Genomic DNA, 26,527 nt, shown 5'->3' on the forward strand with positions numbered 1-26,527 from the left:
CATTTTTCGCCAAAAAGTAAGGGGTGTCCAAGGAGATCGGGAAGAAAAGTAGTCCTTAGTTTTAAATAGCCACTTTCTCTACTTCCACTTTCGTTTTGCACTCATCAAACCGATGAGGAAAATGTTTATGTTATAATGTTAAATTTTCTTAACAAAAAGTTTGTCTTGTTAAGTAGCAGTCCATATAAAATTCAGACACTTCCTGTGGTACAGGTGATTCATGGTGCAAGACTGGTACCACAACGACAAATCTAAAGATTAAATCATATCAAAATTAAATGAGGTATTTCTTGAATTAAAATAATTGTTATCGTCAATCGATCAACACGAATAGCTTGAGACTACAGAATTATGTTATTTTGATCAGACATAATAATAGGTAATCATTCCTTAATGTTAATATAAGACATCAGGGATTACTGAACTTTATTTTCAGTCTGTTTATTTACATTAGAACCGTTCTACACATATAGGAAATACAGCGCCTTGTGCAGATCAAAAATATTGTAAGGGTTATTTAATTTGTTGTTTTAATTTATGAAGATCCCAATATAATTTTCCCTTTATTTATCAAATGTTACTGTTTAACAATATAAAATACACATAAAAAAAATCATATTTACAGATTAATCTACCTTTATATAGTTACTTAAGTAAAAGTCTTCGTAAGAATCATGCAAAATCTGAAAAATATGATACACCACAAAAAAAGGCTACATATTTTCATTTTTGTAATTAAGTTGTTTTATAGGTCTATACTATGAAATGTGTAATTATTCATTCAAATCTGCGTGCCTGCTATTAGGAGATAATCAGCATTGAAATTTCAATAGATTCTATTGTATTTGAATGTCATTAACAGAGTTACCTCCCTTAATTTTTAAATATACAGTGCATTCTATATAATTATTATCTCCAAAGAACACGGGTTACATCAAGAACTGAATAAAAATTTCTGTTTACTATGGCTATTCAAACAAAATATCAAAAATAAAAATATGTAGCCTTTTTACCCATGAATCACATTTTGCATGATTCTTAGCTGGAGTACTACTTAATTTATAATACAAATGAATATTGTTACTTTGCAGATTTTACTAGGTGTTATTACATGGGTTCAAAATACACCCAAATCTACAATTTACCGAAATTTATACAGTTCACCTCCTCGAAAAATAAATTAAAAAAACAATAAAAACAAAGTTTCTCAAAATTAAAATATACAGTTGTTGGCCAACTCTTATGTGACATATTTATATATTCCTTAAGTTGTGGTCATCGAATGCTTTTTTTATGTTTATGTTATTAACAAAGAAATCAAATTTCCTATGAATTTCATATCTGATTTTCTTATCAATTATTTCCCCTAGGAAAGAAAAATTTGCAAATGAAGGTTTTGCTATTATAATGAATATGCTTTAGATGTTTAGTTAAAAAATATACATAATATAAAGTACTATATAGTGGTAAAACATGCCTAAAACACGCTCTGTATTAGATTTGAAAGAGTAATCAAGGGAACCAAGGTTATAGCGGTAATCAAAAGAATGTAATCCAGGGACAAAGACCAGACATGGAAAACAGACATACACTACAAAGAACATAAAGTAACTAAAATCATACACACAAAGTAACAAAAGTAAATGAGCAACTCGGATTCCACTATAACCTGGGAGCATGGACCAGGTGCACCGGTAGCGTAAGCGTCCTCTGCTTTTCTAGAAACACCCACCGAGTTGCTCATAAAAAGTCAAGTCTGGGGTAGAAAAACGAGGAAAAGAAAACTATGACCCGTTGAATAAATCAGTTTTCATGGTGCTGATGGATACACCATAACGATCCACGAGGGATGTTGCCACAGATGAAAGGAAAGTTGACAATTCTGAATGAAAAGTCATCACGTTTGTCGTAAAGTTTGGTCAATAGTTTTCCTTTACCATCGATTTCTAAGTGTAGGTCAAGATATGAGGCTGACTTCACAGTGTCTGTAGTATCCTTTATCTCAAGTTCTTTTGGGTAGATGCGATGTATCAAATCCCCGAAATTAGGATTGTTTAAAAATAATACGTCATATATATAGCGGAAACTGAGATTTAAGGATCTAGCCAAACGATATTCTTTCTTTGTGATCAGATCAGCTATAAAGTCAGCCTCATAAGAGTGAAGGAATAGGTCAGCAAGTAAAGGAGCACAATTTGTTCCCATTGGAATGCCGACCGATTGTGGAAAAACACGTCCACCACACTGGACAAATATGTTGTCGATTAAAAATTCCAGCATTTTGTAAACATCTTCCTCTGTATATTTGGAAGATAATTTGGAATTATTTCTTACAAAGTATGAGGAATATCTACCAAGAACTATATATTTGTATCTAGGTGTACCATCTTTTTTGGAAAAACAACGATGTATAATGTTTTAAGCCGGGATTTTAACAGAGTATGGGGAATAGAAGTATACAGTGTTGAAAAATCATATGTTTTAAAGCTATTATATTCAGATAATAGTCTCTAGTCTCGGACTGATTGTCTCCAAAAGATCTTTCGAATTTTTCAGGATCCACATTGAATTAATACCACTACGAGAGTAACAAGTGTTGTTGTAGAACTGTAGACCCTCTTTGACAGTTGTGAGTATAGAAGTTAAAAGTTTTGAAAGAGGTTTGGTGGTACATTTTGCAGATCCAGCTATGAAACGTTGTTTGTATGGATTCTTATGTAGTTTAGGAATCCACTACATAGACGGTAAATCAAAATCATCGTCCCTGGTAGAGAGACCAAAAGAGGATAGCACAGATTTATGGTTTTCCACAATCTCTTCTTTGGAGAGAGTGGTAGCAGTATAGGTCTTGTCATTGCTATTATTTTCTACGTCTACCTCTGATAATAAACATTGGATATAAAACGTTTTGCAGACAAAAACAATGTTGTTTAGGGCTTTGTCTGCTGGTACGACAACATATTTGTCATGTATAGTAGACAATGTTTTTGCTACATCGGGGTATTTGCAAACTGATGTAGGCTTGGCACTCACTGACCTACTTAAAACTTTCATTCGTTTCAAAATTAAAGACCTCACTGCCTTTAACCACTCTGACAGAGAATCAATGTCTTCTTGTTCTCGTTTTGTCCATTTTCACGCATAGTCCTTGACGGCATCCATAAGAACTTTAAAGTTATAATTCCAATTCATGGAGCGTGGTTCACGGTACTTGGGACCTTTAGAAAGGATATTACTCAGAGATTCGTTTTCGATAATGGTTAAATCTCCCGTAACGACTTGACCAAAAGGACCATATTTGAATGGACAGGTGTATTCAGATTATATAAAGAATTTCAACATTTGTATCTTTTTTCCAGAGAGAACAAGTGCGCAGACAATGATAGGTCGCAAACCGATATTATTCTTCATTTCCAATGAATAATATGAAAACTGTCAACCTTCTGGAGTGTCCGAGTCCTTCGCGGTTTTTTTCTGTTCGTTTGATTTGTGTACATTTTATTATTTTTTTTTGCGCTGCACATCTTGTCTTTGGTGTTCTTAATGCTGGCATGTACACGATTTTTCACTGTTTGTGACTTCGAAATTAATACTCCTTTTGTCAGATATTATATTCGTTATTAAGTGCGACAATTTTTCTCTCAAAACTTACAAATATATTACAGAAAAGAACATGGTAACATTTTGCGCTGTATAATTGTCATCTATATTTCACTCCCTTGTTTGTGGTAACGCATTTATTTACATGGATAAATATGAAGTAACAATGATGTACCGGCCTGTTGACACTCCTATGTCATTGTATTAATTGTCCAGTTAATTATTCCAACATCATAGTCGCTAATAGTGTTAATCAATATCAATATTCGGTTTTCTCCCTAGGAAGGTTACCAATAAGGCTTCAAATTCATCGACAGTAAGCACACCTTGAGCCTTTGTAAATGCTAGACATAAGATTGAAATGAGTACTAAATTAAGGTATATGATAACGGAGTATCTTTGTACCAGTTTCTATATTTAAAACTTTATTTTGGGGAAATCAAAGCAAAACACTGGGAAAAAGAGCATTTTCAGGAACTACATTTTACCACTGGAACAGATGACCTAGAGGTAAACTATGATTAAAATTAGCAATTTATGTCCTTGATTAAAATGATAGAATTGTAAAATTTCTTAAAATCATTTCAGAATTTAATTATTTCTTGAGAAACAAGACATTTTCACTTGACCTCCATCATGAAAATTTGAAAAAAGTTCTATTGGTTTATTGACTGAAATAAGTACCATTTTATGCATACAAACATTAACTGAAACTATTTTTTTTCATAGATTTCTGTACAACTCGCATTTTACATCCATCTTGTCCCACTAACACTTGCAAACGAAACGAAATGGCAATGAACCAGTGTAAAGATAAGCAGCGTAATCTCAATTGAAGATTTGAAGGATCGTAACACACAGTTTATTATCTTACTGATAGAAAGTTTTAAGGTCTATTTTGGGCCTATTCTGTTGAGCCACGGGCCTATTTTGGGCCACTTGTTTATTTTCATTGATTCTATCGATTAGACTATGACGTATCGTCATAGTCGGTGCTTCCACAGTAGGAATGAAAGCGCTCCAAAGTGTAAGAATATGGTGCATTGCCGTTTCTACATTTTTGGGGTTTTTGTATGTATTTCAACTTAATTTTCATAAAAATGTCGGCCTTTAAATATACTGTATTCAGATTATATAAAAGTGTTGAATCTACGGGACTGTACAGTGGTGGATCCATTTTTTTTTCTGACACCCATGAGTGACTAAAACCAAACATCCTGACGCGCCCTCATATCCATATTTTTTTCATTTTTGTATATATTTTAACTTAATTTTTATGAAAATATCGGCCCCTAAATTTGAAAAAAAAACTTGAGAATGTTTTGACTATCTGAGGATTAATTATTTTTATAATTCCAATGCACGAGATCCGACAGTTTTTTTCTAGTCCCTATATGGACAAATTTTAAATTTATTTTGAATATGCGTAAAACGATCCCTGTATAGTTGCTCATTTACTTTTGTTACTTTGTATGTATAATTTTAGTTACTTTATGTTCTTTGTTGTGTATGTCTGTTTTCTATGTCTGGTCTTTGTCGCTGGATTACATTCTTTTGATTACCGCTATAACCTTGGTTCCCTTGATTACTCTGTATAGAATTTTTGTTCTGTTTTTGTTTGTGTTTTATACTTGGTGTATAGTGTTGATACATTCCTTGTATAATTCAAACTAGATTCACTATATCTTCCTACATCATGACATGTATAATTTTGAGATTGGAATCTTTTTTTTTTTATTATGTTTGGGAACGGGATGATGGTTTTACTGACTTTATAAAACATCATATTTAATCTATAAAACTTTCCAGTACACACATATGATTGACGATACAATCCTTATGAACACCTTTCTTACTGTGCTTACACATATGAACAAACATCACACTCCTTCTGCTTTCCAGGTGGCATTTTAATCAATCGTATTCTAACTTAATCTCTACCTCGTGGTTCCCTTTCTACTTCTCTGTCAAGCATGTGTTCTTTGGACAAATTTTCTATTAAACTTTTCATAAAACGTGATTTTAGTGGACGATCACTTGAATGTTTAAAATATAGAATATATGAATTCAAAACCATTCTGTGTAGGATATTATGTGCTCTCTTTTTCCAGACTTTCATTGATTTCCTGCCATTATAAATATAATGAGTAAGTATCACCTTCATCGTTAACTATTTTGGTCATTTGTATACCACATGCATGGTGTATTATGATGCAGTTCTAAGTTTATAACATTTAGAATAAAATACGGAAAAAAACGAACTAACATTTCAATTCAATGTTCGTTTCTGTAACAATTCTTTTAAGAAAGTCCATATTCATCATAAAAAAGGAATAGGTATTTGCTGTTGGCCTCCGGCATATTCTTTGGTCCTACTTCTGTGAACTGTTCAGGTTCATTATCTTCACCTGGTGGCATTCTGTTGGTAATAGGCATGTCTGTCGGTTGATCGGCATCGTCACTGCTATCAATGTCGGTTTCCGAGTCACTTTCAAGGTCAGAACTATCATGACATATTCCGACAGACTATCTGTCTCTGATTCCGAAGACATTTTCGTCGGCTTCAACATAAATGGCGTAAAATATGAAGTCATAGTTAACGACCATCGAGCAATGGTATCATGCATGCAAAGTTTCAATCTACATGCCAATAATGAAGCCTATTATATAAATATATATCAGCACTTGATCATATGTAAGGTTTAGAATAAAGCAATATCTTAGGTATTGCTGTCCTGAGTTTTACAGATGTATTCTTTTGCATATGATAAAACCAGCAGTACACACATTTTAGGAACTAAATAAGTGAGAAGCATTTTCAGAAATAATGTGTAAACATCTAAAATCGTGTGGAAACGTGTCAAATTCAATTTTTACATGTACCACAAAAAAAAATGAATAGTAGAATCAGAGGGTTTTTCACGTTCCCCTAACAAAATGTCTGATCGCAAATTTCCGTTGAAATAAACAGAGCCGTAGGTCACCAAAGGTTTTCACCAACCAAATAGTCAAACTTGTCTGACCACGAAAAATATGTCATATTTTATAAACCGACTTTTGCCCTAGCACAAAATTTTAAACCCCCAAATCATTGAGTCTTCAGTCCTTGCATTAAACCTTGGGTAACAATAATATAACTCTTCTAATTGCTCTACCAGAACTGGATTTGGCTTCCTATTTCGATATATTTGGTTTTAAGTATTTCTTCCGTACACCTTTTTAAATCTTGAAATTACTTCGTATTTGTTTTTGGTTCAAATACAGATGATGAGAAGTGACTCCTTGTAATACATGCACAGCATACCGAAAATTGCAAAATAAGTATAATTGGTATTTTCGTATTTGAAATAAACACGCAATCATTTGCACTTAGACAGGATTTTTATAAAGAAGTATGTGTATGTCACTTGCCAATGAAATGTTCGACACTGAAAAATATCAGGAAGATACAGGATATTGTAGGATTTAAGATCATATTCACATCAAACAAACTAAAAACTTAATATACTTCAAAAAGTACTTCAAACAGGAGATGTTTTCAAGGATCATGCACATTCACATGACATGTTAAATTAAATAAAAACAGCTATTCTCACATTCTTTTCATCTAATAAGTGGTTTGTAAAATGATGTGTTAACTGTTGCTGGCGTATATATTTAGGCCGGTAAGTTTAGATTTGCTATACAATCTCCAATAGTTTCGTGTATGAACCAACTGTTATTTTCGTCATACAAGACAATCGTACGATTATAACTTCCATTTTTAAAAGTTAATCTTGCCTCATTTATGTTAAAAATTTCAATTTTTGCAAACTTTTGTTACTTTGTATGTATGATTTTAGTTACTTTATGTTCTTTGTTGTGTGTGTCTGTTTTCCATAAAGTAACTAAAATCATACATACAAAGTAACAAAAACAAATGAGCAACAACTCAGACTCCACTAAAAACTGGGAGCATGGACCAGGTGCACCGATAGGGTAAGAGTCCTCTGCTTTTCTAGTAACACCCGCCGAGTTGCTCATAAAAAGTCAAGTGCGGGGTAGACAAATTATGAAAGGAAGACCATGACCCATTGAATAAATCAGTTTTCATAATGGAGATGGATACACCATAACGATCCACGAGTTCATGATGACGACCGTAAAACTTCTGTAGTGATGACTTCAATTTTGTAGCAACATAACCCTGTTCCAGAAGCCTATTTGTTAGAGTTCTAGTGCAATACAAAAAGTCTGCGTAGTTTCGGCAAGCTCTGGCATAACGTATGAGTTGTGATATGAACACTCCATACGCAGGTGCCGAAGGGATGTTGCCACAGATGAAAGGAAAGTTGACGATTCTGAATGAAATCATGTTTGTCGTAAAGTTTGGTCAAAAGTTTTCCTTTACCATCTATTTCTAAGTGTAGGTCAAGTTATGAAGCTGACTTCATAGTAAAGTATCTATTTAAAATCAATCATCTTCTCTCAAGTACAATTTACCTTATAATTTTAATACAAAGCTAAAATAGGCCTATGACATAAATATTAAACGAATTCAGAACTTTTGTTTTTATACGCATCCTAAATTAAAGTTAACACCAAGAAGCAATGAAATTTCAACTCCCATGACTAAACGATAATATTAACGTTATCAATTGCCCAATTAATAAACGACTTAATCATTTTATTCAAAGTTAACAGAACAAGCAAAAAGAATTTATATATAAATTCTCCCCGATTAAAGGTACCATATAATAGTACAAAGTCCAAAGAAACACGTTTTATAATTTTTTTTAGACATTGACTGTAATTAATTTCAGTACCTGTTGTTTTATCTGAAGTACGTTGATTCGTGTAAGTATTTGTAGTCGGCGCTGAAATTTAAATATAATGACAATATTTACATTGAAACACAATAGCTTTGTAATTAGAGCATGTGATCCACGGTAGGTTCAAAGTTTTGGATTAATGCAAGAATGTCTATTTGATCATAGCTATTTGGTTTTTTTTTATTTTTTATGTTTTTGTTTTTTTGTTTTTTTGTTTTTTCATTTTATATTTTGAAATGATTAGTTCTTCTATCCCGTTGTTTTTCCCCGAATTTGTTTCCTCGCTTTAAGCGTGGTTATGTTTGCATTTACCATAACGAAATCATTCAGTCGGTATTGAAATATCCATGAAATATCTTCGTGAACTTTGTGAAATTTCTATAATACATAACGCTCCAATTATTAGAATGCTTTAACTGCATAATACTTCTATCAAACTTTTTACCTGATGTTAAAAAATCTTTAGTTCTTAAGTCTAGAGTAGTGGAAACTTCGTCACCTGTGGTTTTAAATATATCACGAGTTGTATATTGTTTTTTGTCATTGGTCGTGGTTATTGTGTCAGAATTTGTGGTAATTTCATCATTGGGTGTGGTAATTTTGTCAGAAGTTGTGGTAATTTTGTCATCGGTTGTGATAATTTTGTCATTGGTTGTGATAATTTTCTCATTGGTTGTGGTTATTTTGTCATAAGTTGTGGTAATTTTGTCATTGGTTGTGATAATTTTGTCATAAGTTGTGGTAATTTTGTCATTCGTTGTGATAATTTTGTCATTGGTTGTGATAATTTTCTCATTGGTTGTGGTTATTTTGTCAGAAGTTGTGGTTATTTTGTCATTGTATGTGGTAATTTTGTCATTGGTTGTGATAATTTTGTCATTGGTTGTGGTTAGTTTGTCATTGGTTGTGGTCATTTTGTCAGAAGTTGTGGTTATTTGGTCAGGAGTTGTGGTTATTTTGTCAGGAGTTGTGGTAATCTCGTTGGCTCCAGAGCCTGAAAATGAAAGGCATATTTAAGGCAAAACAATTTCATTCAGTATGGGTTCTTTTTTTCAAATTCATGAGAAATACACACTAACACTGTCATGTAAACATTCTCTCAATTATATTTTATAATCCTGCGTTTTATTCAAATTCTATCACATGGAGAATTATGCTTCGTAGTTATATTTAATATATTTGCATAGTAGAAACAGTTAAAAAAGGTACTTTATAGTGTAACTCCGGATAAAGACGAACAAGTTTTTTTGATTGGATAATAGAATATTTCAACATTTTGACACTACTCACTCCCTACTTCATTCATTTGACAAGAGTCATCTTCATTGAAATGGACAAACGATTTTGGGATTATATCAAAATATGGAATATGTTCACATAATCTGTTGTATCAACCATCATTAAAATCTCAATTTTATTTCAATTCAGGAATAGTCTTTTTGTATTTTGTCTTCTGTACTTCCGTCATAATTATGAACAATTAATTTTTAAGACATTATTCAGTAATCAGGAGTATTTTTAGAGTGTTTTATCTCCAAATAAGAGTTCCAGAAATATGAGAATAATTTCGAATTTTTCTTTATTGTTTCTTAAAATGTTGACACCTTAATTTTTTTTGTGTTAGTCTTATATTTCGAGTAATTCTAGTAAGCAGAGCAAACATTTCTACTTTCCTTTTGCTCAAGACTAATGGAAAGTAGACATTTGGGGTCTGGTTCCTAATAATTATTATCATAGTTTAATCATGTGTTTGTAAAAATTCATACCGGCATACATTTGTATAAAGACGCTTACATTGTTCACTCGTGGATAATCAATCAGGTCATATTGTAATCTTTGCTTAATAGGCATTTATGAAATGTTATCGTAACTTTACAAACCTTCTATAAAGATGACCTGAACTTCATTTCCTGCTGCGCTACCGTCGTTATGTTCAACCATACACACATATGTACCACTGTCTGACTGATCAAAGTTGTGAATAATGAGTGACGGATCCCATTTAGTTGACCCATTGTATTTTGATTGGTCGGTCGTTGGATGAATATCTTGAGTTTGCCCATCAATGGAAGTGAACTTCCATAAAACGTGCGTAGCTAAACCATATGCGCTGTATGAGCAATCAATTGTTACATCGCTCCCTTCATGTCCATCGATTTTCGTGTTAGTGTTGTAAATTTCTGGACTACTTCGATCTTGAATAATTAGGAACTACTACACATATAATGTCATTAAAAATAAATGGAGGCCGCCATGAAAACTATAACAGTTAATTGGTAGTTAAACGATAAAAAGGAACAAAAGGAACTTGGCAAAATGAATAGTGTTCGGTAACCTTAAATCGCAGCGAAACCTGAGTGCATCAAAAGGGAGTTTCCATAAATAACAAATCGAGTTCCTAAGTTTATGACCGGATGAATTCGGAAGAATTGTATTAATTTGTTTTTCAAAAAAAAAATATAAAAAATTGCAAAATATAAAAAATGTGATACACCCCAAAAAAGGCTACATATTTTTATTTCTGTAATTAAGTTGTTTTATGGGTCTATATTATGAAATGTGTAATTATTCATTCAAATCTGCCTGCTCTTAGGAAATAATCAACATTGAAAAATCAATAGATTCTACTGTTTTTAAGTGTCATTTACAGAGTTATCTCCCTTAATTTTTAATTCTATAGTGCATTCTATATAATATTTATCACCTAACAACACGGTTATATGAAAAACCGAATGTTAATTTTTGTTTACTATGGGAATTTAAACAAAATATCAAAAACAATATACAGGCTTTTTTCCCATGAATCACATTTTGCATGATTCTTATCTTGAGTGCTACTTAACATTACTAAAGTTACGGAACTAACCTATTGATATAATATCAGTGAAAAATGAAAAGTCTGCTCGGAAGATATCAATGGAAATAAATTTTACTTCAGATTTTCATCGACCATGTACTCCACAAAGCAAAATAAATCATAGAAATCTTTACATTTGATGACCTCTTATTGGGCGACTTTTGAAGTGCTGGAATTTGTAAGCATCAAGCAATATTGAAAAATAATGAATTATGCTCAGAAACAAAGCACACAAAATTGACAATGTGTGCGCATAGATTATAGTGCAGTGAAGACAAATTAACAATTCACTCGTCTAATAAGTGTCAGAGGATGCAGAAAAGCAAGTATTACCGACATGTTGTAAGGAACGAATGCCATTTATTCATTTCAGATAACTGCATATGAAGATCTATGTATGTTTATCACCATGATTTACCCCGATTCTTACAGAGAATAGCACTTAAGTACTGATACTCACCAGGACAATTATTGGTACGAGCAACAGGCGTAGGTAATGCACAGTTTTCTAGGATGACAAAATGAAGATAAATGTTTTATGTATGAACAACTTATTTAGTATTTAGAGAAAAGTGAAGCATGTCTAGCTCTTCGGTTAAGCGTTGTTCGTTAACTTTGAGTTAGTATATGTTTTTGATCAATGCTATCTAGGTTCCTTTAAATCTTTCGCAAACGTATGGCGGCAAATGTTATAAGCAATATACCCCGGACTTGACTTTTTATGAGCAACTCGGCGGGTGTTTCTAGAAAAGCAGAGGACGCTTACCCTTCCGGTGCACCTGGTCCGTGCTCCTAGTTTTTAGTGGAGTCCGAGTTGCTCATTTACTTTTTTTACTTTGTATATATGATTTTAGTTGCTTTATGTTCTTTGTTGTTTGTGTCTGTTTTCCATGTCTAGTCTTTGTCCCTGGAATACATTCTTTTGATTACCGCTATAGCCTTGGTTCCCTTGATTGCTCTTTCTAAAGAATGCATCTTCTTTGATAAATAATTTTGTTTTAAGTTCTTCTAAAGTTGCTGATGCTGATTCCTTGTTCATATTAGGGCAAACAATACTGTAAAGGATTGTTTTCAGTATGCAATGACATTTATATTTCACATAAATACATTGTTTTTGGTAAAAAAATATCCTTCTACTAAGACTAATATGTATAAATATAAAAAATAACTAGTTGTATGAATATGCATTTATCTTTGGGAAGTTTCACATTCTCAGTTAAAACTATATAATAAAGAGATATTGTGATGAACACCTAAACGAAAAAAGTAAAAAAGTAGGTTCTCGGATGATAACATACCTTTAATTGAAAGCTCAATCCGTAAATGGTCTGCTAAATTAATGTTATCGAAATTCGACGGATCATCATTTGCTAGGATAAAAACAAAACGATTTTGAACATTATGTTTCTGTTCAAACAAGATTTCGAATTGTTTAAAGGTTGAACGATTGGTAAAAATGAAATTTTATACTCCAATGAATCTGTTGGTAACGCATTTTTGATATGTCACAATTTCGATGTGATCATTTAAACATAAATATTAGCATACATGGTTTTAAAGTACACATTCTCGGCAAAATAGAAAAACCTCTTTGTCTAGACATCACTGTTAATTACCGAAGAGAAGAGTCGAATCATTCCTCGTCGTGCTATTATACTTGATGCACAACACGATGAAATTTAATAATTTTTACTGATAAATAGTTATCATCTCGTACAGCAACAGCAAAACATATGTTGAACTAATTTAAGATTTCTCCTTACAAAATTATGATGACTCAGATAACTATGATGATTTTTATACATACCTGTGTATGGGGATTCGGATGCTAGGTCGACACTGTATGGATATGAGGGCACTTTAGCCTCCTCCGAACTTTGGTAAAATCCAGCATAAAAAGTATTCTCCTGGTTGTCAACCCATAAAAATTCATAACTGTTGTCGGTACTGAAAAAATTCGAAATTTTAGAAATTAAGCATGCATCACTATAAACAAAACAATCAAGTATGTATTCATATCAAAATGGTATACTAAGGGAAATAGATTTGATGAATTAGACATCAGTTAAAATAATGTTCGTTTCACCATAAACGACCCTAGCTCCTGATTCTGTGGTAGGTAGGTAAATTTATATAATTCTGTTAAAACCATGGCCAAATATGTTATAAATGTTTGCCTTGAAAATTAAATACCAGTCGAGCCAGAGATTGGCAATACAGTATTGGAATAAGGCCAATTTTTATGGGTAGGGAGTGTAAGGAGCCACAAACTTAATTGTCGTTTTGGCCTAATATTGGCATTTTTTTCCTTTTCCTCGTACTTATTATAATTTTATTGCTTTGACTTACAACTCTATGTATAAATTCATTTAGGAATTTAAACGTAGCACGAGCATTTTGTCCAATTTTAACAGGTCGAAACTTAAAAAAAAACAAGGCATTTTTTTTGTTTTTATTCGTGCCGAATTCGCTTATCTTTGCATTTGTAGTCAATATACAAATGTACTGTCATTGTCTTTATACTATAATCCTAATCAAGTTTTAATCCATTCAAAATTTACACAACTGTTTTTATTATCCTTTACCCCACTAGTGGCCCCAAGTTTTCTAATATGTTTTATACAGCTAAATTATTTATTGTAAATAAAGTAAGACATATAAAACAATTGTTTGATTCGACCGTATATGAATTTAAAATCGGGCCTAGTTTCTATCGATACAAGATTGTTTACCTTAAAACACTAACTTCCCTATTTAAATTGTAAGCGGAATACAGTTTATCTTGATTGCATCAAATATCCAAAAGAGGTCAAAATTACATGTCTTTAAGACCTTCATGTCCTCATTATAAAATAACCACTAACTTTAACCATGCTAATAGATTTACTAAATTACATGACGCATTCTTATTTTTTTCAAAGTATGTCACAGCACAATAGGCACCACATCGTAAAATGGAGATCTGAATCAACAGTTTCATTACTAAATAGATAACAAGTTCTAGAAGATCTGTTTAGCCTAGTAACCCGTATCGTCCCATCTCAAATTTTAATGAGGGGCACTTAGTCTAAATTTGGCAATATTTTTCAAGCGCTCTCTGATCAAAGTATTTATCCTTTCTGAAGCAATTATTAATTAGATGCTTAATTTGAATGTTTGGATACCGACAAAGCTATGTACTGTTAAATATGAATTCTTTATATAATACATTTCAATTCCAACAAGCAAAAAATGCTAGAAATTACAATTTTAAAATTGAATGTTTTTATCATTTTTAATATAGAAAATTAAGGTAGATCATACCTATTACACGGATCATTGTTTTCATCTTGCAAAATCATACAGGCATACATATTTTCATTTAACTAATAGTGTTTAAAATTACGTAAAAATAATATGCTTAAAAATAATCTTTTACATATTTTTTATCTAAATTACAAACATAAATTGCCAAAAGATTCATTCAGGGGGAAACAAAGGACGGGATAATGTTCTTAAGAAATGCAATTGGTATTTTTTTTATTACTTACAAGAAGAAAACTTTTGGTGATCCTCAATTTTTTTTTCAATTATGAAAGAACTTTATTTATAAAAATGTAAAACAAAATAGCCTGCGTTAAGGTTCAGCTTTCTTGAAATCAAGTTAGGTGACTTATACTCTTAAGTATTTTCATTTAAGATCATCCTTGAAAGAGTAATCAAGGGAACCAAGATTATAGCAGAAATAATAAAAAAAATGTAATCCAGGGACCAGGAAAACAGACAAACACAATAAGGAACATAAAATAACAAAAATAATACAAAGTAACAAAAGTAAATGAGCAAATCAGACTCCACAAAAAAACTGAGAGAATGGACCAGGTGCACTGGTAGGGTAAGCGTCCTCTGCTTTTCTAGAAACATCCATAAAGTGGCTCATAAAAAGTCAAGTCCGGGGTAGACGAAACGAGGAAAGGAAAACTTTAACACGTTGAATAAATCAGCTTTTGATACACCGTAACGATCCACGAGTTCATGATGACGACCATAAAACTTCTGTAGTGATGACTTCAATCGTGTAACAACACAACCCTGTTCCAAATGTTAATTGTAAGAAGTCTAGCACGATACAAAAAATCTATATAGTTACGGCAAGCTCTGACATAACGTATGAGCTGAAAGGATGTTGCCACAGATGAGAGGAAAGTTAACAATACGGAATGAAAAGTCATCGCGTTTGTCGTATAGTTTAGTCAGTTGTTTCCCTTTACAATCGATCTCTAAGTGTAGGTCAAGATATGAGTCTGAGTTCACAGTGTCTGTAGTATCTCAAGTTCTTTGGCGTAGATGTAATGTATCAAATCCCCCTAAACTAGGATTGTTTAACGATGATATGTCATTTATATAGCCGAAACTGAGATTAAAGGATCTAGCTACACGATGTTCTTTCTTTTGGATCAGATCAATTATAAAGTACCCCTCATAAGACTGAAAGAATTAGTCAGCAAGTAGAGGAACATAATTTGTTCCCATTGAAATGTCGATCGTTTGTTGAATAACGCCTCTACCAGACTGGACAAATATGTTGTCGATAAAAATTCCAGAATTTTGAACAGGTTAGAAACGAATTTCAAATTAGTGTGCAGTATTGTCCACATAGTCATGACATAATTGCACTAAAATATGTCATGGACTTCAAATACGCATGTTCTTAAAACGCTCTAGATTAAATAGTGGATTTTACTCTGATATAAATATTATATTAAACTACATTAGAAATAACATGTTGTTTCCCTCATATTCAGTTTGTGTCATTTTTTTTATTCGGTTCGCTACATTGTATGTAGGTCGTCTCTGTTTCAGATGTTCACGTTTAGGTAATATTTGTTTGGTTTGACATATTTTTTTAATCAAACCACTGCTGACCTTTCTGTATTTTTTGCAGATATATATTACGTATTCTCAGATGTTGATTATATTTTTGGTGAAATAGTTGGATATCCTCCAACTAAGTCCGAGAGAGAAATTTTACTTTGGGTTAACATTACTAACGTATTTTTTTTTCTGTCCTGTCAATTGTTATCACAACATCATAGACGTTTCACCAAATCTGCAAATGGCACACGTTAGCGGAAGCTCTGGTCGTAATAAAATAACTTATTTATTACCGTCATGTTCCATACTTTCTTTGTATTTTTTTCCTGTATAACCTTTTGAGGTGTCCATTTTATATCATTTCAGGCTACATCAGCTTCGTCTTTGTTTTTGTTATCATGTTATTCTTGGTTTTTCTCAACTATTTTGACCAGGATTATCCTAAATTTGATCAGCCCCTTAGTACATCAGCATAACATTATTTTTTAAGACATACTTGACTGAAAATTTATCTGTTGAATGTGGCATACTCAAAGATCCTGTGGTTGGTCTTTGCAGTAAAATCTCTTCTATCTTGTTTGAAACTATGTTGTTGTATCTCAAGTATAGCTTTGCTTTTTCTTCGAAAATTACATCAAGCTAAAATAATAAAAGCCATTGACAATTTATTTTGGATAAATGTTTGTCATCTGTAAATGCTATCAGTTACCTGAAATGTAAGCCAATGTTCCATAATGAAGTCAAATTAAAGGCAGTGTTTGAATTGTGTTGAATGGATCAATTCAGAAATTCAACTTCCTTCCTCGTAAACAGCATAGGCGCAGTCGCATCATACTCGTAACATACCATTTGACGAATGAGAAACGTTATGAACAATTGCAAAACAGTTTCTGAATCGGTCGATTGAAATTAACCTGTCTTGGTCAGGTAATCAACGATAATTCCTGTGATTTACGTTTACAAGTTAGATCATGTTACAGGTAAAGCAAAAACGTTTTTTTAGCAATCGGTATAAGGTATACTAAATTTGACAATTTTTTTACAAATGAATTACATAAATAGAATACCATACATACGTATGAAATGCAGCTGAAATTCATATTGTCTATATATCCATGTCGAAATATATCTGTACTGCCATCTGGTGACCCACAATAGGTATTTTTCTTATTCCAAACATCAAACACTTTAAACTGACACTCCTTCTTCATTCTTAGAACTGTATAAACATTATCAGCACCTGTTATATAAAAACGCATGATGAATTTAGTAGTTGTCCAACAGCAAGGTTGAAAGGAACTCTATTGACATTAAAACACCGATAGTCATGTTCATAATAATTCATAAGTGAAATATTAGTCATAAGAAGTGGCTTCATAATAGTACAAAGTACTATGACACTATAATATACGACTAATTGAACACTTACGACTATTTGTGAAAAGGACTGTCGGTATATGAAAAGGGTGATATATTTAGAACAAATTTATTTGTTGTGTGAGTCTATTTCCCTGTCCGGTCTTTATTCCTTGGAATTTGTGCTCGAAATCTTGGTTCTCTTAAATACTCTTTACTTTTTGAAATTTGGCTTCGCTAATGAAAAACAGAAATTCATCGGGTCAGGCCGTCTATATATCAGTTTCAGGTCTGAAATAAAAACAAATGTAGGAAATTTTTTTTCAACATAAAAAGTACCTCGAATATAGATTGCAATTAACTTACCGTATGCAGGAATAAACAATTTATATATGCACATAAGCCTAAATATCAAGGAGCAACTACTTTCCATTTTACCATGTGATGAACATCAGTGAATATCCCAGTGTTTTCTCTTATATCATATTGCTGTTGACTTGATCAATAGTGGAAATCATTTATACAATACTACTACAATACTACTAAAGTATGTATACAGAAAACGTAGAATTGCATCAATACATGATTTTAATCATTTCGGAAATGTTCATCGATGTAACGAAATTGAAAACTAGGCGTGACAAGACAGAAAACCATTTAAATGACAACATCTTAAATCTTAACATAAAAAAATAGGAGTGCAGAATCAGTACCTAAGATAACACGCATGGACACAAAATATCTGACACTAGATAAGCAATGCACAACCAATTGAGCATGGAAAGTCCCCGACTTTTTTTGCACACTCTTGTTAGCTCATTTTCATTTATGATTGAGTGGATATCTCAGAACAAAAACCAATCATTCTTGTATCAATGTTTTGAAAGTGCTTTTTTCCTGTTGGTATATCCAATTTCGGACACGGGGATATACTTAGAGCTATAATTTTAGAAAATAACAGTAATAAGACATTATTGCTGTTTTAAATTTATTATTAGATATTTTAATGTCTTGAGATGATGGCAAAATATATCTATAGTGCAACCGTTCTACTTAAGCAATCAAAATACATTGACCGTATATTTAAGTGATATACGGTCATTGACATAATATAACTTTTCTGTTGTAATTTTAGGAACGTTACATTGTTTTGAAGTTGTCTTCGAATAAAAACGATGTTTTCTTTATTTAAAAAGTCATTTGCGTTTAGAATTTTGTTATGGTATAAGGATAATAACAGTGAACTGACTTGACAAAACCTTTGATATACGAATTCGGCTCGAATTGCATTTTTCCCGCTGTTCTAAGCCTCATCCGTATTTCAATCGTTTTTCAATCGCATTTCAAGTCAGTTCTCTATTATTGTGTATGTGTACAGTCATGCATTTGCCATCCAACGATAAGAGTTTCTCAAAAACCATGATTCTGTTTCCTTTCTTCCTTTACTTATATTACGCAGTCTAACTTTAGGACGAAAGTCTAAAATACCCAGTGCAATGCAGTGTATACAAATATCACAAACATAATAATATGCTCGATTTATACTACTTTTAGTTGTTGTTGTATGTTTGGTTCGTTTATTTGTTTGTGTGTGTGTTGTCCCCCTAGTCATTTACTGAAACAAAAAAAAAACTGTAATCATCATGTAGGTTTTCCTGAAGAAGACATTGTAGATTCTAAGCGATTTGTAGGAAGGATGTTCACTCTAAAGAACCGCCATATAAATGACCCAGGTAGATTATGTCCCTGTATAACACAAATATTTGCTGACTCTATGTATAACGCATTGAAAGAATGTATTCAAATAATTTTCAGATATGTAAACTTTCGCCTTTCAAATGATTAATGGTTCTTTTAATTGATGATATTTATAATGCAAATGACCGTCTCTTCATCAATTATTTATAAAATGTATTTACATTTGATCTTTACTATAACTGTTTAAAACTGTCAGGCATGCATATGTTTGTTAGGGCACGACCTTTTTGTGAATGCTCCAATAATTATATTTAGTTATATAAGGTAAAAAAGAAACAAAAACAAATTAAAAAATGTAAAAGGAAGCACGGGCATTTTTTTTGGCATAAAGCATTTCACTCCTATGATTATTTTGTGAATTGTCCTATTATTGACGTTGTCTTTCTTTTGTGCTGCTATTCCATAATATTCATGATAATCTTAGTCATCGGTGGGAAAATCATCATCATTTCAATGCACCATCCATATATATGTATATATATATAGAAAGGTCTGAAAAATTCCCACGATGTTAGAACTGTCAAATTTGCGATGCAAATATTTGGTCGTTTCCTCTGCGGGATTTGAACTCGTACCGCTGTAACATCTATGGCAACACCGCATGCACAACGTCCAGCGCCCTTGACCACTCGGCCAGTTAGGCTATATATTTTTCAGGATAAAAGTTAATTGAACAATTTAATGTTTGTAACAGAAAAATTGGATTTTAGTTTATATTCTATAAATAATTATTTACAGGTTTTCAATGGTTCAATAAACCTTTTCGTAAATATTGATCGTTTTTGTGTGACTGGTAACATAGTTGTTGGTGCAAAATCACAATATCATGATATAAAACAAAAGAAAAAGAAAAAAAGCCTGATTCCATAGAGCGTAAGTTGGAAATACGTTCTTAAACAATATTGATCTTGTAAACCAAGACAATTCAAACGAACTGTTCACGGTTTCATTAAAATTGTAAATATAAGATCAATACAATGAGACATTTCATTCTTTAAATAAAAAGTTTAATGTCCTATTTTATTCAGTAAACAAAGGATAGAAATTTATTGATTGTTATTTGCGGAAACGATTTTAATCAAAAATATACAACGAATTTTGATTGCAGTCATTTTATCGCATCAGGCCACATTTTGATTCGTCTGACCATAGTTTTTATGAATCTTTAAATTATGCTGGATACGTTTCCAAAATTACAGTTATTTAGCAACTTAAATTATACAAAGGCTTCTTAATTCATGCCTCAAATTACTTATAAAAGACTTTGTAGAATTCTGTATTACGCTATAAAAGTTAAAACTAAGGATATCCTGCGGAAAACTGCAGCTACAGTTGTACATTCAAATATCATTTTTTTATTAAATAAGTTAAACAAAACGTCAATAGTGATTTTGGAACGTTTTTTTATTTTGATGTGTTTTTAATTCAGAAATATAATTAAGTAGCACTCCAGCTAAGGATCATGCAAAATGTGATTCATAGGTAAAAAGCGTACATATTTTTATATTTGATATTTTGTTTGAAATATCATAGTAAACAGAAATTAACGTGTGGTTTTTCATATATCCTGTGCTTTTTAGGAGATAAAAATTATATAGAATGCACTGTAGATTTCAATATTAAAGGGAGATAACTCTGTAAATGACACTGAAATACAATAGAATCTACTGGAATTTCAATGTTGATTAATTCTTAAGAGCAAGCAGATTTGAATGAATAATTAAACATTTCATAGTATATACCCATAAAACAACTTAATTACAAAAATAAAAATATGTACCCCTTTTTGGGGTGTATCACATTTTTCAGATTTTGCATAATTCTTACAAAGACAGCTACTTAATACGTACTATATTATGTTAAAGGGTAGAGTTGAAAGACATGCTTTGATCTATTAAATCACATATTATCATAATTTCAAAAGATAGAGTTAGTCTTAGAAGGCAACTTTTAATTAATTTAAAGGACATGCTATAATAAAATTAGAGAATAGAGTTGGTTATATAAGGCAGGTGATTGCCATCTCATCAAAGGACGACAAATCCCATCCTCCGAATATCCTTAATAATTAATGAGCAGTAATACTCTTTTAACGCAAAATAAAAATTAAGGAAGTTTGTCATTATCCCCGAAAAGCACAGATGATTTATTCTCCATAATGATTACTTTATAACATTATTCATGACAACAGTATTTGCATTCTTTTGACTTCGATCTTTTTAAGCTCTGAAAACAAGTATTGTCTGTAAACAGAAATAAGTCTTGCAATTGTCACATACTTTGTTATTATGCAAAACAAGTCACCAATATGGTGATGCTTCCCTTCGTAAAGAATTTTACATTTATACGCCTTTATTCCAAAAAGTTGTCATTAATTAAGGAGACAGATTCAATGCCTGCTCTTCTTTGTTCTTGGATTAATATACAAAATGCAGTTAATACAAAACTGACTTCACGCAAGTGTTGATTAACACTCTTCGTTATGTTAATATAATGCCGCTATAACCTTGGTTACCTTGATTTCTCTTCAACGAGTTGATATATGTTGTGTTTTGTCCCGTTTCAGATTTTCATATTGCGGCCATAGTACTTACATGTCTGGCAAGCGCAGCATATTTGTCATCCATTACATTTTGTCTTCTTGTCATCTGTTGGTCTAAGGAAAGACGAAAAAGACTTATCATTATTGCCCTCGTATCGCTGTTTAAAAGAGTAGCATCAAAATTATACAGCATCTAATTGTTTCTATAAAGTTTGAAGGATTTCTTTTGTTGTCATCTATGGTGATGTACATCGTAGACCCTAGATAAAACTACGTGAACAGACAATTGTATATATCATTCTATTTGCTTATATCAAGTGTCGTCTTAGTTGTGATGGCTATTCTGTGTTATATTTCCGATTTAATGATTCCAGAACCAAAACAAACACAGAAATTCATCATACAACCGTTTACATCAATGCAGGTAAAAATAAATAATCCGAAGACTGTAAGCATTGTGGAATAAACACCCAAGAGAAAATCACCAACTAAGAAGCATATAAAAGCAGTTATTTCTATTCCAAAACCGCTGTTCTTAAAGCGCAAATCAAACTTGACGCAATGGAAAAACACGCAATCGAACGATGTCCGGAGCAGTTGTATATTTAATGTTTAGTGGAATAATCATGTATGAAAATTGTTATAACATATTTGTAATCAGTGTTTTTGTTTTGATACATCGGAAATAGAATTACCTTGTACAATAGATGTAATTGTGCACATTTTTTCTAACAAGCACTGTTGGAGTAATCAACGGAGCCAGTATAGTATTCTAGCGGAAATTAAAAGAATGTAATCCATAGGCAAAGACCAGACATGGAAAACAGACAAACACAAGAAAGAACATAAATTAACTAAAATAATGCATACAAAATAATGAAAGTGAATGAGCAACTCGGACTCCACTAAAACCCTGGAGCATGGTCTAGGCGCACCGGTGGGGCAAGCGTCATCTGCTTTTCTAGAAACAACAGCCGGGTTGCTCATAAAAAGACAAGTCCGGGGTAGACGAAAGAGGAAAGGAAAACTATCACACGTTGAACAAATCAGTTTTCATGGTGCAGATGGAGATTCGTCAAAAATTCAATATGATAATCATTTATGTTAAGTTTCGTTGTAGAACTTGATGGTGGCAGCTTTTGTTCTTTAATTTGTTTTTATTGAGGGTTGTTGGCATTTTCGCTGAACCACCATTTGACTAACTCGTAAAAATACAGCATACTGGGCCAAAATAATATATGTATATGCCTTATCCAAATTTGGTGTCGCTTTTGTCACTTTGTACGTTACGTTAACTACGTTTGTTTTCATGTAATTGATTATAACAGTAGAAAGAAAACATAAGAAGTAAAAATATTATATTCTAGTTTATGAACTTGAAAGTCTTAAAAAACGCATTTAAAAATGAACGATTTCGGTAATAAAAGCGTTCCATATAAATGTAAACGGGTTTTAGGTAAAACAAAACTTTATTTTGGAACAATATTTTTTAAGTTAAACAAAGTCATTGTTCAATCTCTAGCCCCGTGCAGGCCCGGGTGTTAAAAGAATAGGCCTGCAGCAGCCCTACGGTTGTCGTAAAAGGCGACTAAATAGTGATTAGAAATCTAGTCGAGGGCTAGGCGCTCTGTCCACAGAGCAACTGGGATGTGTGCCCAGATGGCGGAATGGGGTACCGATGGCGTGTTACATGCTGGGGTTGTCAGGCTATAATACGGAAAACCTGACCGCAAACCATTGTGGTGCACCGTTTTGGGAAAGATGCCACGTTTCTTGCACGTTAACGAACCCTGCTGTGGTATTCTCCTGGGGTAGGAACCTTTGCGGTCCGCCACAGGAGGCTAAATTGCCCGACCTTACCCATCCCTCCCTTTTTCTAGTGGCAATCAAAATTTGTCGCCCCTATTATCCTTGTGTCCCATCCTTTTTTTTCATTTCACCATTTCATGTTCATTTTATCAGCTATTTCATGTTCATCGTCTGAATATAGCTGAACTATTGCTGCATGGACGTTAAACCCCAACAATCACTCATTCTCCAAGTTAACTTACATGCTTTGAATATAAAAAAAAAGTTTTTTTGATTTAAAATACAATATTCTTCCACGAAGATTAAGGATTTTGTTTTTATTTTGTGTTGACGATGTTGTTTAGATGAATTTTATTTACACAGAAATAGCAAAACAAAAGGTATAAACATGAAAAAAAATTTCAAAAACACAAAAATTCGTAAAGGAAAACAAACGATGAATAATTCAATCACAAGGTTATTAACATAGCACGAACCTTAGTTAAATCGAGAGTGAAATCAAGTGCTACGGAAGGGTAAGCAGTTTTAGCTTCTTTCTATATCCACTGTGAGTCTCGTTGAAAGAGAAAGTATTCTTTAAAAATATACGAAGTTTATCATATTGGAAACTGGAAATCTTTTTGTGTATTATATAAAGATGCTTTAAGGTTAGCATATCCGTTCTAGGTAATTGACTTAAATGCACAAACTTTTTATGAAAATATTGGGCTATATATTTCCTTTTCGTTGAAAAAAACATATATTGCATTAACAGTTGCCTGCTGACATGCTGATAGATGGCGATTTAATAAAGAATTATACAACAGAAACCAAGAAATCGTCTTAGGCTGTTGAATATTTCCAATTTGCTCTTTATAATATTAAACATCATGTCAATAATTCGGTAAGATGTGAGTAAATATCCTTAGTTTAATTATGTTATATCGCAATAATTGAAAGGGCATGCTGCAGTACTTATAAACTACATTTATTTGTAGGTTGATGATTAAATTTGTATTTTTCATTTAAACTGTGACGAGTTGTTCTTTTTTTTTTTTTTTAGAAAAATGGAGTGCATTCACAGTTATAGTGATTTTATGATAAAAAGACCCCACACGCGGAAAGACGAAATAATTAAAAGGTTTAAAAGGAAGATTGAAAAATATGAAAATAAAAGGGAACCGATGAATCAATATTTCCATCATGCGTTGCAGCTGTTTCGACAGATATTTTTTTATACTTGAAATGGAAAAACATACCCTTAAAGTCGTAGCGGTAAAATGTACGCCATAGAGCGTCTATTTTTTTTCAATTAGTAAGGAAATGCAAAACAAAAGCTTGGTATGTATATTCAATAATTGATCCAAAGTACTTTCAATCATCAACTTTATTTAAGAAATAATTCCTGGGTGCCGGATTTTATGCTTATTTTAACATGGTTATGCACTTTATTTGTCATTATATTTCACGGAGCGTTAGCGAGGTGTACAATCTTGACAAATATAGTGCTTACCCATGTTAAAAGAAGAAGAAACCCCTCATCAAGGAATTATTTCTCTTCTAACATGACAAAAAAGTCATTTTGTCAGTGAGGCGTTCCTTAGAAAAACGAAATATTTGACATTTCCAGTACCTGTCCATATTTTGTACAACAAAGTACAAGTATTGTTTCAGCTGTTTCAATAATATTTTAAACATATGTATATAATTGTAATAAGAAGTTACATTGATAATTAGAAAACGAAAATTGAACCTCATTTACAAATAAACAAACCAACGTAATTGTGACCTGACGTCACACTATATGAAGTAGGAAAAGATCATTCTATCAGGGTGTAAAGGCCGCGCTAGGTCGCTAAGGTCAGTCTAACAAAATATTATATCTGTGAGTTCTTCATAATAAGTAAATGACAACAATCGACGACTACAATGAAAAGTGACCCGTTCATTATCATTTTTGCGCAAAAGCAAACAGGATTTTACTCTGTTTAAAGACCTCTTTTGTTTACAAAGCGAACGTGTCACACCATGTTAGAATCAAGTTCATTACCAACAATAACTACAATTACGACAACTACTAAATTATTAACAACACATGTATTGTTTTTTTTTCTTTCAATTTCTTTCCGGTCCGTTTAGCGTACATTTGTATTATTAAAACCATTAATCCTTTGTATATTCACACATGGAAAAAAGAAGTTGTACGCTCTGTAAAAAGTAATCAAGAAAACCAAGATTCTAAACCATATTTTACTCTCCATTTCGTTTGAACTACTGTGCAAAGTCAGGATTATTGCGGTTGGTGTAGTATGTATTTATTTTAGATTAATTCTTTGATTATTGATCGGTTATCTTGTGGTTACCCTTATTTACAGCAGCTTGTCATCAATAAGCTAAATCAGACTTTATAACCGCTTGATTTGATTAAGAAATTATGTTGAACAACGCAATAAAAATGCTCTAGGGATGATTTATGATCATTTTCATTTTTTAAATGTTTGAATCAAAATTTCTCTCGTTTTTGTAAATATTTCACCATTTTTTTTTATGTTTCTATTTCTACATAAGCTATTTACATTGGACACTATACTCATTCCACATGATACACGACATCTTTAATGGGTGTAAAGGAATAACAGAAGCTTGAAATGCCGAAGAACGCCTAGATTTAATAAGTGTGCGGAACTTGTTCCGTGCTTCGTTAAACCTTTATACGTTTTTGGCACGAGTAATCACATTTTGGTTATTCACAAAAACCAATTGATTATCCTATATTTTAAGTAGATTTCCTCCATTATTCATTGCTATTTTTGTACATGAATTTTAACATTTTTGAACGACAAATTGATATTTATGTTGTGCATTTTTGACGTTTTGGTGGGAGAAAGTCCGAAAGTGAAATTACCAAATTTATTTCCAGTGTGAATTATCGAAAATATTTACACTGGGAACATCCGGTAA

General features: G+C 32.2%; 1 protein-coding gene and 1 long non-coding RNA gene across 2 annotated transcripts; one reads left to right on the forward strand and one right to left on the reverse strand.

Annotated features, from left to right (window-relative positions):
- The first annotated feature begins 7,199 nt into the window (after positions 1–7,199).
- On the forward strand, positions 7,200–25,488 carry LOC148611803 (uncharacterized). Its single transcript, XR_015924213.1, has 3 exons — positions 7,200–7,265; positions 11,642–11,761; positions 24,630–25,488. It is a non-coding gene; the product is annotated as an uncharacterized LOC148611803 (long non-coding RNA).
- On the reverse strand, positions 8,073–17,466 carry LOC148611804 (uncharacterized). Its single transcript, XM_088592693.1, has 8 exons — positions 17,199–17,466; positions 16,619–16,761; positions 13,076–13,215; positions 12,567–12,638; positions 11,729–11,776; positions 10,292–10,606; positions 8,857–9,405; positions 8,073–8,456 (listed from the first exon to the last, which is right to left on the reverse strand). Exons 1-8 carry the CDS (start codon positions 17,379–17,381, stop codon positions 8,212–8,214), a joined length of 1,695 nt encoding a protein of 564 aa, XP_088448819.1. The 5' UTR covers positions 17,382–17,466; the 3' UTR covers positions 8,073–8,211.
- Positions 25,489–26,527: the final 1,039 nt, after the last annotated feature.

The sequence above is a fragment of the Perna viridis genome, chromosome 7, assembly GCF_037379345.1.
Source record: "Perna viridis isolate PV_CMFRI_1.1 ecotype Kerala chromosome 7, ASM3737934v1, whole genome shotgun sequence".
Lineage (NCBI taxonomy): Eukaryota > Metazoa > Mollusca > Bivalvia > Mytilida > Mytilidae > Perna > Perna viridis.

What these genes read in the sequence shown, in the direction of transcription:
- LOC148611804 (XM_088592693.1), bottom strand. Translation starts at nt 17,381, where the DNA reads ATGCGTTTTTATATAACAGGTGCTGATAATGTTTATACAGTTCTAAGA. An exon ending in ATTTCAGCTGCATTTCATAC is followed by an intron (nt 16,762 to 17,198) that starts GTATGTATGGTA and finishes TTATTATTTTAG; the next exon opens with CTTGATGTAATTTTCGAAGA. An exon ending in TCAGGTCATCTTTATAGAAG is followed by an intron (nt 9,406 to 10,291) that starts GTTTGTAAAGTT and finishes TTTCATTTTCAG; the next exon opens with GCTCTGGAGCCAACGAGATT.